Consider the following 16,757-nt stretch of genomic DNA (forward strand, 5'->3'; position numbering starts at 1 on the left):
TCATCTTGCTGCATAACCAAAATATTAAGTCCATCTGGTTAGGCAGCAGCCGAAATCCACGTGCTTTCAAGCTGGATTTCATTTGGATTAGAATCCAGTGAAAGGAGCCAACATATAGTTCCACAATATATACACCACCCCTATTTTCTTGGCCAAACAGGAAGAACAATGTACATGCAGAAGTAAGCAGCCCAGTTCTGTCAAAAAGCATCGCCTACTGCAAGCCTCTCCTTTGCCACAGGGTTCTGGGATAGTTGTTCAGGCAAAACAGGTATTTTGTATCGCACAAATCTGGCACATATAATTAAACTCTCTCTATCCCCAAGTATTTGCACTTCCTAGATATTACCAGGTACTGGACAACATCCCATGTATGTGGTATGCGTATTCTAAAAATATCAGCCCTGCAAAAGAGTTTAAGAGGCCTACATCCTACATACGTTGTCACAGCTCCAATACATTGAGGCGGGAAGAGAAGAGTCAGAAGGTAGATCTCTAAATCCATAAAATCAGGAGTAACCCAGCACAGCTGACATTGCACACAACCCCATGTGGTTGCTGGCATCTCAATGCCACCTGCAATCACGTTCGTCTTGTATACTGTGGCTCAGTTATCTGTCAGAATTCAATCGTGTGTAATGAACTCGGGACACACTGCACACAACAGTGACACATTCGTGTGCACCATATATAAAACGCACCTGCAAATATATATTTGGAAACACAGCTTCAGAGCCATTCACATTTTACTTTTTAAATGTGGACACATGCTACATTTTTAAAAATGCCAAACTACTTTAGTCATGCCATCAGTTCTAAACGGTACCTGGGCATTTAAATGGTTCGGTTTCTCTGCAGTGTGCACAGAAATGGTGACTGAAAAAGGATTGGGCCCCACTTCTGTTTATTGCAGGGAAGCCCAGCCACTTAAATGGGCATGAATCATCCACAACTGATGGCACAACACATGGAATTTGCTATTTAAATTCTGGTAGTTTTGAGTACTCAGGTTGAGAGAGAGAGAGAGAGATATGGATGAACAAGCCCTTACAGAATTCAAAATGATTCAATAACATCTGTATTTAATTTACCAGAAATCAAGGGCTAAAACAGAAAAAAGGACAGAAGAAAAAGAAATTCAATCAGAATTAAAACCTGAAACAGACCAATAAGGGGTGCTTCTGGGAGTAAAACCAAAACCAAAACAAATAAACCCAAATCCATTACAACAAAACAAGTATAGAGCAAAGGATCTGGGAGGACCTTTCCATTATGATGATCCTCATGAATAAATTTTAAAACAATCTGGAAAGATCTTTTGATAATCAGTGTCCATATGCCTCATTTCATGCAGACAAAAATATCCTGAATTTCTACAGACAAAAATATTCTATCAGATAAGCAGTGCAAGCCTTAACACATCAGAGAAGAAACTTCAGCAGTTTAATTCATGAAAACATTTGCAGGATCAGGACCTTGGGGGTAACTGGCTTTTAAAAATATATCAAACCAAAACATATGCATTTATCCAGGCTTTTAACAAACAACAATGCCACTGTTTTATGTTGCCATTTTATGTTACTATTTTTATGGATTATGTAATTTTTTGGCCTTCCATTATTTTATAAGCCACTTTATGAATCTATTGAATTGAGAGATGGGTTATAAGTGGCTACAATAAAATCAATCGAGGTTCAAATCCACTGTACACTTAAATGTGAACTAGCACTTCTGAAATCAGTAAGAATTACCATACTTACTCAAATCTAATGCTCACCTTTTTTGGCCAAATTATGTTGCTAAAATTAGGGTGTGCATTACATTCGGTGGCACATTTACATTTGCCAACTTTTTTTAGTTGTTTCAAGGTTCTGAAAACTGAGGTGTGTGTTAGATTTGATGGGGCATTAGACTCGAGTAAATACAGTACTTCTAACTAAACTTGCATAAAATAATCCTACATAAGAGATTTTCATATCCCCTAATGGTGCTAGCAGCAATAAGGAAGTCACTTTATTTGTGTAACATTATCACTATGTTCTGTGTTGCCACTCCACAGCATGTTCTTAAGAAAATGCCAGCAGCCTTGCCAATTCTCTTTCTAAACAAGGGGGGGGGGGGGGGGGGACAGCACACCCTACAAACTGAAACCACTGAATTGTATACTGCCTAAACATAGCAAAACAGCAATTGACTTTTCTGACTGGGCCTAGATTTTGCAAAGAGCTTCAGGGCTCATCTGGGAAACATGACACTAAAAACAGTGCTGTGCCATGTTTTCACAAATGTTTTTTATTTCAAAAGCAAGCGCTGCATTTTGAAGGGGGCAAAAAGTTTGCAAGAAACCTCCTACCTTCTTCCATGCCTGTTCATTGCCATTGTTCCTATTATTTATATATGTGTGTGTGTGTGTGTGTGTGTGTGTGTGTATGAAGGGCTTCTTCACTATGCAATTCTAGCTAACTAGGGATCACACACTGTGAACAGAATGAAGTCATCGCACAGCCATATTTGAACATACGATGATTTCAGCAAGGGCAAAGGAAGCTTACCCACTGCCCTCACACTGAAGGAGAACAAGGAAAGAGAGAATCCATGCCTAAAGCTCAGGCCACCAGGCTGTTGGTCCCCAACTTGCTTCACTAGGCAATTTCATCATATGCCATTATTACACAGCAAATGTCCCTCCTTTTCTTGTTGCACGACATGAGCTAGGACAGACAGCACATAAGAATATGGATTCAGATGCAGACACTAACCATCTCCACTGCACTGATTTCAATAGGATACTCCTATGCAAGAAGAAGAAGAAGAAGAAGAAGAAGAAGAAGAAGAAGAAGAAGGGAGATGCTGGTATGCATATTCTGCACTGATAAAAGTACTTTGAGTACCATCACAAAATGGCTGCTAAGGACGGCCAAAGTAAGAGGTTCCAGTGAGTGCTGTCACAATAAGCCTTGTGTACAACTATGTTCAGATGTGCATCCCTATCCTGCCCTAACGAAATCAACTACATGTAACTAAACTGCTGCAATGGAGCAGCAATTGTGCCTCAGCAACAGGGATGCCTCCCCACCTCTACATACCTAACACCTTGCAAGGAGTTTCATACCCCTTTCACAAAGGGCTGTGCAAAATTGCCCAGAAAAGGGAGGCACATTTCTCACAGAAATAAAATGTTCATGAAACTCAGTGCTCATCTCCCATTTTGGCTCAGCGCTACTTAAAAGGTAAAGGTACCCCTGCCCGTATGGGCCATTCTTGACAGACTCTGGGGTTGTGCGCCCATCTCACTTAAGAGGCCAGGGGCCAGCGCTGTCCGGAGACACTTCCAGGTCACGTGGCCAGCGTGACATCGCTGCTCTGGCGAGCCAGAGCCGCACACGGAAACGCCGTTTACCTTCCCGCTGGTAAGCGGTCCCTATTTATCTACTTGCACCCGGAGGTGCTTTCGAACTGCTAGGTTGGCAGGCGCTGGGACCGAGCAGCGGGAGCGCACCCCGCCGCAGGGATTCGAACCGCCGACCTTTCGATCGGCAAGTCCTAGGCGCTGAGGCTTTAACCCACAGCGCCACCTGCGTCCCGCCATCAGCGCTACTTAAAACTACTTAAAATCAGGCCCTGGACATTCAAAAACAGTGTGGCTGGAAGTATAGAAATTTGGGTGCACTTTGCATGTACATTCATAGAAATGTCTTCAGGATGAACAAAAATATTCCAAAATAAGTACTTTTTTCAGATATCTTCTTTGAAAGAGTAGAACAGCATGATGCCAAACATTGCCCTCAGTGGCTGATTCATACATAAGTATGGAAGGATTTATTTTGGTCAGTGTTTCCTCCCCGCTCCCCATTTAGGACTATTTGTCCTTGAAAATAGTTACAGAGTTTACCAAGTATACACATAGTATACAGCAAAATCTCTTGATACTGTATAATGTATGAATGAAGGTTCCCCCCCCCCCCCAAAAAAAAAACCAAGTATGCCCCATGACCTTATTGAGCTACTCATTCTCTCAATAAAAGGTAAAGGTACCCCTGCCCGTACGGGCCAGTCTTGACAGACTCTGGGGTTGTGCGCCCATCTCACTTAAGAGGCCAGGGGCCAGCGCTGTCCGGAGACACTTCCGGGTCACGTGGCCAGCGTGACATCGCTGCTCTGGCCAGAGCCAGAGCCAGAGCCAGAGCCGCACACGGAAACGCCGTTTACCTTCCCGCTGGTAAGCGGTCCCTATTTATCTACTTGCACCCGGAGGTGCTTTCGAACTGCTAGGTTGGCAGACGCTGGGACCGAGCAGCGGGAGCGCACCCCGCCGCAGGGATTCGAACCACCGACCTTTCGATCGGCAAGCCCTAGGCGCTGAGGCTTTAACCCACAGCGCCACCTGCGTCCCTATTCTCTCAATAGGTTTCTCTATTTTCTGTTATAGACCAATGCAATGCCCTCCATGGAGTCTGGGTTAGATCTACACTTAACTTACAATATCCACTTTGGCAAAGGAGATTGTGCTGTTTAGAAGCTAGAAGCCAATCTTCATGCATGTCTACTTAGGAGCAAGTCTTAAATCAACAGGACCCAAATTCCGTGCTCAGAAATGCCATGTCTCTATAAATATGCTTAATATTGCACCATTGGTTCTGAAGGAAATTCCATACAGTTCAAATTAATTTGGCAGAGCCAGGACTAGTAAAGGATGATAGGGGATATGGCCCCTGCCTGGTGGTATAAGGAGAGAAAAGGAGCCAAGGGGAAAGAGGTCCCCTCACAAACCTTAATTTTAAATCCTAGCAAGGCCCACTTTTGCCTTCTGTCCCTTTAACGAACATCTTCCCACAATGATGACAGCTAAACGTGCTCTTCTAAAAATAAAAGCATGAATTGGATTGCAACACAAATAGTCAAGCCTAGAGACCAAAATACCATAGCACTCTACTTACTCTACCTTACTCAGCATCAAGTCACTGTATTAGGTGTTTCAGATATGCCACAAGTTTTGTTACAGGGCAACTCTCTCCAAATTGTCCACTTCCACTTTCCTACACAAGCTGGGTGTGAAGCTGCACCTCCTGGCTTTGCCTACTAACAGCCACCAGTGCTCTCAGCCTCAATTTGCCGTATCCTTTCATGAACCCTGTTAGACTGAGGGATTACACAACAGACCATTTTAACTTCATTAACCTGATTATATGTTGGAAAAAGCATCCGTCTGCATGCATGCGGCTTTCTTGATTTCCTGCTCATGCAATAATGCTTTGGCTATTGAAGAGCCACCGAGGCTGCAATCCACCAGACTCCACTCCCACACAAGTCCTATTGAAACAATTCAGAGTTGTTCAGGAGCAGTACATGGGGAAGCACTGCTTTGGCATGCAAGGCTGAAATGAGTAACTGCTAGGCAAGCAGACGTGTTAACCACCCCTTCAGTTATAATGGGACAAAATGACATCTGTGTAGAAAACGGAAAATCCAACCCCAACCCCCGTTCACAACAAATAAGCATTAAAATAGTGAATGTCCAGAATAAGGACGCGACAAGAGTATATTTTGTAGGGGATGAAAACGTGCAGAGGTTTCACCCAACAAAGCAAAGGCCGCATTCACATACAAGGTTAAACCATTAAGGATGGTTAGCTAAACCATACCGTGCACGAGCTGCCTGGCTTAAAGCTGTGTCTGAACCTGCAGTCATCATGGGTCAAACAGTCCAGGATTGCAGGTGCAGAGATAAAGCTGAACCAGATGCTCCATGGTTTGTTTCCCTGCTGCTGGAAGGGAGACGCAAAGCAGGAGCGCTCAGGTTGCATGCAATTTGTGAGCAGTTGGGTTTCACAAAAACAGCCAACATAGCTTAGCATTACATGTGAATGCAGTCGTAGGCCAGTTCTCTGGCCTGGAATCTAGCTGTACATGCAGCACCCAGAGAATATCAGCATTCCTTTTGTAAATGGAAACTAATTTTCTTATAACCATTGCTACTTAGGCTAAGCAGAGAACCCCATAATCTACAGGCACTATAAGAACTATGATGTGATGTTTCACAGTTCAGGTATCTCCAATGGAGAACATTGCCAAATGATTATTCTGAGATCCTCAAGACACCGTCAGTTACCTGCTTTAGGCACTTTATTAAAAACGTCTCTGCCCCCCCCCCAGCCTTTCCTGATTTTCTTTTCTTTTCTTTTTCTTCTTATATCTTTCTCCCCCTCTGATGTGTTTACATTTTTATCCTGCTTTTTGTATCTGTGGGTCATATTCTCATGTTATGTTTTAGGGCACAGCTCCATGCTTTAAAGCACCATGTTGAACACTGCTTAGACTTTTTTTTTAAGTATGAAAGCAGTCAAAAATTTCAGAACAAATAAACAAACAATGCTCAGGGGAAATGCCACAGCAAAAATAAATTACAAGTAGGGGGCCACAAAATTATACCTCCATCTCATGGAAACCGGCAGATTTTTCACCAGCCTGCTTCATTCACCACCTTATTCATGCCCTGCTAATTACCATGTTAGCTTGGTAGAAGCACAGCATAGCATACGTCATATGAAGAATACAGCACACAATTCTGCATGGCACTACTAAGGGAAGAGTGCAGGCCAAACTAAGCATGGTAGGGACAGCCACACTGACTCGTGCAAATGGTGCAGTCATGTGAACCTAAAATGGTAGGTTCTATTATTTACAACAAAAGGTGCACATTGACAAGCAGAACTAAATTTTTGAATACTCCCTGTATTCCATCAAATCATGATTCTCCCTACCCACAAATCCAGTGCAATTCTAGTATTAGAAGCAGGCTGGTGAAAAATAAATTTAGTTTTATGCCTGTCCAGCCCACAGGGTTTGTTTGTTTTTTATGAAGTTCCTGTGATAATGAATGCTTCAGTGCTGGGAATCCTGATACTCAGTATATATACTCAGTATATACCCCCTGTTGTCCTACTGCTGATGCCAACACAGAAAAACAACAGCTTCTTCATGGCAAATAATCTAAATGGTGTCAAATACTACATTTACCCTACTAAGTAAGGAAAGTTGTGAAGTAATCATTACTCCAGCTTTACTAAAGTGAAATTCCTCTTCCTGGAACAAAAACACTCCCTGAACATTATTTTATATGCTTTGAGGCTTGCTGGAGATTCAGAAAACATAGGCGAAGGCCTCAACAGTTAGAAACAGTTCTTCTAAATTCAGCCCTCCTTACCTATTAATACACTTTTATATTAACCACACACAGGCTTGTATGTTGAAGTGCTCTTCAATTTAGAACTGTTTGAGTCCTTCCCACCCCACCAATAAAGTCAACACCAGGAAGGAACAGAAATGCCATCAAGAAAACAGAAAGCACACTGAAAACTCATCACCAATTATGCCCATGAACTCTGCTCAAGATTTTACTCCAGAACATTCTATGACCACAGAGCTCTGGAAGTGGGAGGGGGACAAACCAAGGAGTAACCTTCCTTGTATTCATGGGACTGACTTTTGAATAAGCGTGCAAAAAGATGGGCTCTTAGATTTTCAGCCTTCTTTATCTCTGCCTCTTCTGTCTTTTTAGCAGTTCTCTCACCTCACACCTTGCTTCCTTTTACTCATGGTTCCTTCCCTCCTTCCATCAGCAGCTTCCACTTACCCCTATTTGCTATGTTTTACATTCCCTGTCCTTGCACCCCCACCCCCATACCTGAAAAGGGACAGTGCATGTTCCTGCATTGCAGGGGGTGCTGCTGCTGCCTCTCTACCAGGCCCAGGACAGGCCTGATAGACTACAAAAGGACTGCTGCTGCCCAGCAAAGACCACTGTTTACATTCTTTTAAACTGCTTTTCAATTGTGTCTTGTTTTTAATTGGTTTTTTTAATTGTTTTTAACTGTTTTTATGTGTTTTGGGGTGGTTATTCAGCTGTTTTTGTTCATATTTTGATTTTGTATTTTGGGTTTTTATATTGTAATTTTATCTTGTGAACCACCTTGAGACCTTCCAAGGATCCCTTCCAAAGTCTGTCCACTTCCTGTCCTTTTAAATCTAGGGTCTTCCTTGGATTATTATTATTATTATTATTATTATTATTATTATTATCTGTTATCACAACCCAGGACAAAATTCCTGCGACTTTTGGGGGAACAAACCAGCAAAATTATTTTTAGGCAAATCTGCATGTTGTTTGACACATCATGCAACTAAAATGGCATCTATGCAGAAATTGTGCATGTGGTATTCTGACATTATATATGGTTAATTCTGAGGGCATCGTTTAGCTTTAATAACTTCATGTCTCTACAAAATGGATTCTAAATTAACTTCAATACACACAAACACAAACATTTTAAAGAAGTGAATGATTACGCGCCACTTGGGTAACTTTGGACAAGTTGGTTTAAGTATATTCAACAGAGAGCAATAGAATGAATTTATTTCAGTAAAATGCAACCACCAAAATCAAATTACAAGTGAAACCTTCCAACTAAAGCAGTCCACGAGGCTTCAGAAATATTATCTTTATTGAAAAGAACTGTGCAGGTCTTCTTTTTTAAAAAAAAAAGATTGCAAGAACTTGTTGACAACTCACTACTGCATAATGCATACCACATGAGGCATACAAAGCAGGTTTCTACATTACACTATTAGCAATACATTCACATAGTGGTAGGTAGTTTTGTATTATGTGGTCATACTACTACTACACAGAAGTAACACAAAGCAAAGTACATCAAGGGGCACCTATAATTTCTTAGGGAAATGTTTCAGCAAATACAGCTAGATCTAGAACTGCAGGTACGTATGCACTCTCCAAAACAATATTTAGGCTACAATCCTAACAAACTTACCAAGGAATAAGCTCCATGGAACACAGTGGGACTCATTTCAGAGGTAACATGCATAGGATCAGGCTCAAAACCAAAGTTAGTTTCCCTAGAGCAAAATCATCCTTGCTTAGAAAAGCCTTCAGTGAGAATGAAGGATGGAAAATTACATAAAAGCAGCATGGCACAACCTGCAGAAGCTGAGGCATTACATAGCCAGCTCGCTCTGCTGGATTTAAAGAGCCAGCTACCACAACAGCATATTGGGAAATTTTTCTATTAAAAGGCACAAGCCTACAGATTATCAAGGACTGAGAGGAAGTGAGATCGCAGAGAAAAGGAAACTGAATCCCAGAAGTTGCAAGCAAAATACAGCCTATTGTGCCTGATGGGCTTACAAAGGATCACAAAAGCTTTTTTTTTTTTTTTTTTACTCCCTGCAATTGGTACCTGTTAGCAGTGCCCGTGCTGCTCCCTCCGCTGCTATGCTTTCTTGCCCGGCTCAGCCTCTGCGGTGGCTTTGGGTCCTGCAGTCCAAGGCTTGGCATGGAGGGGAAGGTCGAGGCATAACCATGCTCACACTCTGCAGAAATCACCAGCAAACGGGAAAGAGAAGGGTCAGTCAAGAGGGAACAAAACAGTAGGTTCCAAGGACACATGGACTTAGGCAGGAAGCTTCAGCGAGCCCAGAGAGAAGTCCTCAGGAAGTGGCTTCAAACCACCAAGAACTCTGGCGGGACACAGAGGCTACAGACAACAAGCCACCTGTCCGAGGGAGAGCCCAGAACATAGCAGGCAAATGCTTAGGATGGCATGCCAGCACTGCCTAGACTCTGCCATTTGAGGGGGGGGCATCTCTCCACCCTATTTATCTACAGCATGTGAGCCTGCTCGCCCTCCCCCTTTCCCCCAAGCCCTCCCCAAACACCCCATTCATTAAAAAGGAGAGAGAGAACAATTCCCCCTTATGGGGGACGTGTCACTCCAATCCCCACCCCCTTCCTCAATCCAGTTACCTCTCTCTCTGCGCTCCAGGTATTCAGCTGCCTCCAGAAGGCGCTGGATGTTAATCATCTCCACCCGTTCCATAGCCCCTGGGCTGGATGAGGCCGCTTGCCAGCCCCTGGGCACTCTTAGATCTTCTCCTGGAGAGTTGAGAGGAAGGACTCCCCGCTCTCCCCTTTTACAGCAAGGGTGGCAACAACTCTGCTTCCTCTTACCGGGAGGGGACGGGCACAGGGGAGCAGGCGAGGCGGTACTAAGGGGCTGGGGGGTCCCTTCTGATGCCTCCGGGAAGTTTGATCAGCGAGACCAAGAAATGGAGAGGATCTAACAACTCCTGCCGTAGTTGCCCCTGGACCCTGCCCACATCCTACCTCGAGAGCCTGGCGCTCAGTCTGCTACCCCCCTTCTTCATCCCCTGGTCAAGGAGCACCGATCCTGCCCGCGACCCCCCAGTCCTGATCCTTGGCTCTCGGGTGCTCTTCCCCCCTTCTCCGCCGATCTTGCCCCGCGCCTTCCCCTCCCTACACGCCGAGTCCCACCATCGATCCCTCCTCCGACCTCTCCGTCAGCCTTGCCCCGCTAGTCCTGCATCCTTGCTCGCCGCCGCTGCCCGCTCCTTCCCTTGACCCTACACCTTCCCTCTCCACCTCGGGGCTGCCCCTGCATCCATGGTCCAAGCCCTGTTCCCTGGGATCTGGCGGCCGTTTTCTCTCCGCCTCCTGCAGCAGATCCTGTAGGTCCCTGCCTCTTTCACAGTTTGTTTACCTCTGGTTAGAAATCATGGGAGGCGGGGGGAGGGGACACTCACACACGCGCACGCACACACACACATATGAGAAGACTCTGCCGCGGGGCCGCTTGGGAAATGTAGTTTCCCTGCCTGCGCTCCCCCTTCAAGGGCGGGGAGCGTGCACGGGAGCAGCAATAGCAATGGCATTTTGGGAAGCCTCTTGCCTTCCGCGTTGCGCGCACCCTTTCGTGGCTGGACGAAAGCGGCTACAGCAGCGAGGCGTTCATCGCTGAGGCAGGCTGGCTTCATTCGTCCATCCTCCTTCCCGTTGCACCCCTGCGATTTTTTTTTTGGGGGGGGGGCAGAAATGGGGGAAGCCCCTTCCTCGTTTATTTAACACAATTCGAGATCTAGGCTCAGTGAGACCTTTTAAGTGATGCAGGCGAGTTTCTTTCCGCCAAGACGCTCGTTGAAGGAAATCGCTTGCATTTTCAAGTGTCACTCGCACTTTGTGCAAATTAAGCCCCTAACTTGCACAGAACAGCTTTTACGAGCCAGAGCCTATCTGGGTCTACTCGGATTAAGCGCCACTGATTTCAAGTCAGTGTGCACGGAATTGTGACACAAACGTGTGTGTATGGGGAGGGGTGACATTACAAGACTGCATATGATCTGTATTGCTTTTACTGTATTTTTATTTTTTTAAAAGCATTTTAATGCCTGCCGTCAAAACTACAAAATTCTGCTCTTGCAACTCTTCGAGCAGACGCCGGAAGTCAGTTTCGCTGAGATCAGTGGGACTTATTTCGAAGTAAACACATTTTTGATTGGACGAAAATCCTTCACCTCATGTTCCCTATGTGGCAGAGCTGTCCGGTAAAAACGCGGTAGTAGGAGGGTTAGTCTGGATGGGGACCCTGCTGTTAATCCACCCGAGGTGGTGTAAAAAGCACAAGGTCAAACGTATTCAGAATCAGCACTGCCAAATCTCAGCTTCTGGAGTCTTATCAGGACAGGAATATCTCAGCCTAGAACTGCCCACTCTGTTTGCATGAAAGGCTCCCACTTAGGAGGGCTGATTTGTCTCCATGCCAGTCTGATAGGTGGTTTGTTGCTGCTGGCCAGCGTCATCTGAAGCGTTATCAAGTATTTTAATTTTTGACTGGTGATCAAAGATCCCTGGTTATTTCATCGGTGGGAGCAGAGGAACGGTTGATGGAAAGCAAGCATGCACCCTTCTCACAAGTGGTCCTTTCCTTCACCCACCCCCTACCACTTTGCCAGACCCCTGTAATTATTTCAAGGAGATGCACTTTTCATATTCAGATTATTCCCAAATAATCAACTGAAAATTAAAAGAAGGCTGAATACCTAAGCAGGCTTACTACTTGAAAGCTAATTCCATCAAAATCAATTGGACTAACAGCACAAGCCTAACCAATGGCTACTTATACATAAGCCCTATTGAATTCAGTGGAATTTACTTCCAGGTAAACAGGATTAGAATTGCAGCCTTACTTAAGAGAAAATAGGTTTAGGACGTGAGTGTTAATGTGAAAAATACTGTCATTTCTCTTCAATATACAGTGGTACCTCGGGTTAAGTACTTAATTCGTTCCGGAGGTCTGTTCTTAACCTGAAACTGTTCTTAACCTGAAGCACCACTTTAGCTAATGGGGCCTCCTGCTGCTGCCATGCCGCCAGAGCACAATTTCTGTTCTCATCCTGAAGCAAAGTTCTTAACCTGAGGTACTATTTCTGGGTTAGCGGAGTCTGTAACCTGAAGCGTATGTAACCCGAGGTACCACAGTAATGTAAGGAGAAAGCTCACTCTCACCCTCATGTTTTATTCTTCAGTGTGGCAGCATGTACACTTCGGAATTCCCTGCTCATAGATATTAGGCAAGAGCTTTTGCTGTACTGTTTGTTTGTTTGTTTGTTTGTTTGTTTGTTTAACAAGCTACCCAGGCACATATTTTAATATGTAACTTTAGTTTGCAATTCATATTTTTAAGTGCTGGTTTTATTTCTGTTTTTAATTTTTTCAGCTTAACCTTTTTAAACACCTGATTTTATTGGTAATTTTAATGTAGATGTTTTAGGTAAGCTGCCTACAGGTTTGGATCATTAAGTATCTAAATCCTGTTATAGAAATAAATTTCAGAAGTCCACTTTTCTGCTTCTATGCCCCCCCCCATCCTTTTTATTGGTGCTGCCATTGTTGCCACTCTAGAAATGCAATAATAGGCCAGATTGAACTAACCTGTTCTGCAGGTTGATTAAAATTCAGCTAATCAAACATCAGCAAATAAAAACAAAGAAAAGAAAAACATTAGAAGTTATAAACTGAGCCACCTAGGCTAACAAAAAATGCAACATAAACTGTCACACAAAAGCAAGAGTAACATCATACTTTTATTAGGAACAAATTAAAAGCCATAAAGAAATTAGCCAGCTTTTCAGGTGATCTAAACTCTTCAGCAAACTGGATAGTAAACACACACACACACACACACACACACACACACAGAGAGAGAGAGAGAGAGAGAGAGAGAGAGAGAGAGAGAGAGAGAAGGGGGCACACAGAACTGCTGAGCACATGATGGAAAGACAATGTCTGCAATTTGTAATAGTCAGTGCTTTTTTTCTAAAAAAAATGTTTAGGGGTACTCTCATTTCCCTATTCATATTGAAATACTGCCCCTCAGTGAAGCCAAACTTAGATTCACAAAATGTTTAGGGGTATGTGTACCCCTGCATCCCCCCAGAAAAAAAGCACTGGTAATAGTTGAAGACAGAATGATGGGGAGGACATGCTGTGCAGAAGTACAGGACAATCCTATGCATGTTTCCTTATTCAGAAGTAAGACTTCCTATGTTTGATGCGTCTTATTCCCAGGTGAGTGTGCATAGGATTGCAGCCTTAATTAAGTTAGACAGTGGTGTAGCGTGGGGGGTGCAGGGGGGGCCGGCCGCACTGGGCGCAACATCTGGGGGTTAGGGTTAGGGGGTGCAAATCCACGGGTTAGGGGGCGCAAATTACTTGCCTTGCCCCGGGTGCTGACAACCCACGCTACACCACTGAATTTAGACCAGGCTTCATGCAAAGGATCTCAGGTTGTCCCAAAAACTGTAGGGACAGAGAAGCACAGCTGTTGTCTCTGCAAAAATATAAACGCTAGCAGTTCTTCAGGCATGCCTCTAGCTCTAATTGCAAGACAGAAGGAAGAAGCAAAGAAATATAGTATGCAGTAATCCTTATGTTAGCAAAGCTGGAGATTTTATTTTATTTTTTAAGTAGGGAAATGTGTTTTGAATGTTCTTTAAAAGTATAGTGGGTACACAGTAAAGGAAGAATCACAAGTGGATTGTGCAATTCTAGGATCCTGGGCAAGTGAATTAGTTATTTATTTAGTATTTCATAAAAAGCTCCTAACATACCTGCAGGAATGTGGCTTGGGCAAACTCAAAACAACCCAGGACTGTGCCCTGCATGGAGCAGGAGCTTGGACAAGATCCCCTACAAGGGTGGGAAGCCTTGGGCCCAGGAGCTATATAAGGCTCTCCAAGCCTACACTCCAGTCCTGCGCTTTTGCCTGGCTGGAATGTGTCCATCTCGTGTGCCTGGATAAAAGACTAATAACTTTGAAGCACATTCAGAGCACATTCTTTCCCTCAAAGAATTCTGGGCACTGGAGTTTGAGGGTTGCTGGGAATTCTAACTCTGCAAGGGGTAAACAGTGCCCAGAATTTTTTGAAGATAAGAATGTGCTTTGAATGTGCTTTAAAGGTGCACACTGTGTACACAGTGTATTGTGTGTAGACACGTGGATGGGTGACTCCCTGGAAACCACACGTAAGCTGCCTTGGGGTTCATGACAGAAGAAAGGCGGGGTATAAATGTCATAAATCTTCATTGCAGGAAAGTACCCAGCTGAACAAAGGTAAGAGTCCATTGCTCTGTTGCTTTTGCTGGCCCTGCCCAGCACTGGCATGCAACTCCTGGAGCGTTGTCCATGAAGGCATGTAGCCCTTGAGCTGAGAAATACTTATTTATTCAATGCATTTATATGCCACCTTCTATTCAAAACATTCGAGGCAACCCACAACAATATAAAATGCAAAGCCATTCAGATCATTACAATTCAAAAATAAATATGACACCACCCAAAGAACCAAACTAAAATACAGCAAGCTCATACTAACGAGCCTCAAAGGCCTAGGAGAACAAGTGAGTTTTCAACAAGAGCCGAAAGCACATCACTGTTGGTGCATGCCTTACTGCCCGCTCCAGACAAACAAGGTCCTTTCCCCTTCTAAAAGTCTATAATTTCAGCAAGTGTTGGGGGCATCAAGGGAGGAGACAACTATGGCTAAAAATGTAAAGCACCCCCCCAAATAATCCTAGGAACTGTAGTTTAAGGGTACTGGGAGTTGTAGCACTTCAAGGAGGGAACTACAGTTCCCAAGATTCTTGTCAGGGGATGCTTTAAATGTTTGGTGTGTACACAGCCTATATCTTTGATTAGGATTTTCAAATGTTGGTCTGCATTCCTTAGCCCAGAAAATATGAAGGCCCGTGAAGAGTTCTAGTGATGAAGCTAAGAGGGTTTGGTCCTGAGCAGTGCTTAGAAGGGAGACCATGTGGGAATCCCCACCGCTGTCGCCTTGTGCAGATAGCATTTTATTTGTGTGCAGGTGCCAAATGTAATTGTGCCATCTGGCCCTGCCCCTTGGCATGCACTAATGAGCACATAGACTGGCATGAACCTGTGCCCTATTTCCCGTGCCCTATTTCCTGCACATCATGTTGCAAGAGCCAAAGTGCATTGGGTTCTATGCACCCCAACACATAGAAGTTGATCTCACCAATGAGGCACGGCAAACTATCACAATACCTATCACAATGCATAGAAAAAATGTTATCAAGGGTGGGGTGGTTGTCTGATCACTTTGGCAGAAGAGCGGGTTACAAATTAGATGGCATTTAGTACCCTGTAAAACTGACTGTAGGTGAATGCCATCCAGTTTCATGACTGTCTTCTAGGACGGGTCTTAACTGCAGAAAGTCACTCTCCTACTAAATGAGCAAAACAGTCTTCTGTCAAAGTGTTCACTGTTACCTTTCCCTTCAGTTCTCATATCATAGGGATTGGATCGCCAACATGCTGGCTTTCCGTAACAGGGCACACGGTTCAACATCTCATGACGCAGACCTGAGAGATGCAAGGTGCGGACTGAGTGAAAGTGTCCATCCAAACCAAGGGTAACCATGTCTGGGATTGATGGGGCTGGAGTCCAACAACATCTGGAGGGCCCATCCCTCTTCTATAGGCAAATTACACTGTGGTGTGGTTGCTAGATTCACAACAACAATCCAGTGAGTTGGAATTATCTGCCAAAATGTTTGTGCCATCAGTGAAAGGTTCAAAGCTACATCAGGGTGTCTCATGATGCTGACTAATCCATAACACCCCCCCTCCCAGGAACTGTATGTAAACAATTGCCTTTCAAGCTCAGCTCCTCATCTGGAAAGCTGGGCCATTTTAGGAGTTTTCTGAGATTGAAGGAAATAATGGCTGTAAAATTTGCTTAGCAAAAGTGCTATATTTCTCCCCACACCCAGAAAACACAGTTAGGCTGTGGAGGAGGGGCGTTGTTCGGAGGTATTTTGGAATTTTACTTCTCACATCAACTTTTCGGTTGAGCTTTCTTCTGTAAACATCAACCACAGCAAATAATGCAGCCCCCCCCCCCTTTAAATGAACTTCTCATCATTTCCTTGGAAAGTCTTGTGACAGCTTGTTAAAAACCTCTCATATCACAAGACACACACCACAGCAAAGTAACCATCAAATGGAAAGTCAGAGTACCCTCGAGAAGTACAGATCAGGTCACAGTCAGGGAGAAGAAGAGAGCACCTTTTATGGGTAATGATGTCCTTGTCAGTTTATTCTTTGGCTTTCACTGCATGCCAATTGGCAGCTTTGACACCAATGGGCTGCCTCTTCCCACTTGACCTTTTAAGAAAGGGGCTGTTTACATCTTATTAATGGCCACTTCAGCACCCAACCCCTTCCATCTCTTAACAAGATCCTTAATCCAAGGAAAGACCTCCATAGCAAATTCCTGTTCATAAGCACAAACTCAGATTGTCAACACACCAAACTGAAGAAGCAGGCTCTGGTTTATCTTAAGATAATGAAAGAAAAGTGTTT

At 44.1% G+C, this 16,757-nt stretch overlaps 1 protein-coding gene across 3 annotated transcripts in view; it reads right to left on the reverse strand.

The window, feature by feature from the left end:
• Positions 1-16,757, reverse strand: part of MXI1 (MAX interactor 1, dimerization protein) — a 79,428-nt gene that overhangs the window by 52,008 nt on the left and 10,663 nt on the right. For 2 of the 3 annotated variants that reach the window (XM_079976115.1, XM_079976114.1), the window contains exon 2: positions 9,255-9,387. In XM_079976115.1, the coding sequence (XP_079832241.1) occupies positions 9,255-9,387 (133 nt within the window). Of the gene's footprint in view, positions 1-9,254; positions 9,388-9,820; positions 10,569-16,757 lie in introns of those variants that run through there. The other variant, XM_079976116.1, reaches the window with a different exon arrangement.

This window comes from Podarcis cretensis (genome assembly GCF_951804945.1).
Source record: "Podarcis cretensis genome assembly, chromosome: 5".
NCBI classification, from domain to species: domain Eukaryota; kingdom Metazoa; phylum Chordata; class Lepidosauria; order Squamata; family Lacertidae; genus Podarcis; species Podarcis cretensis.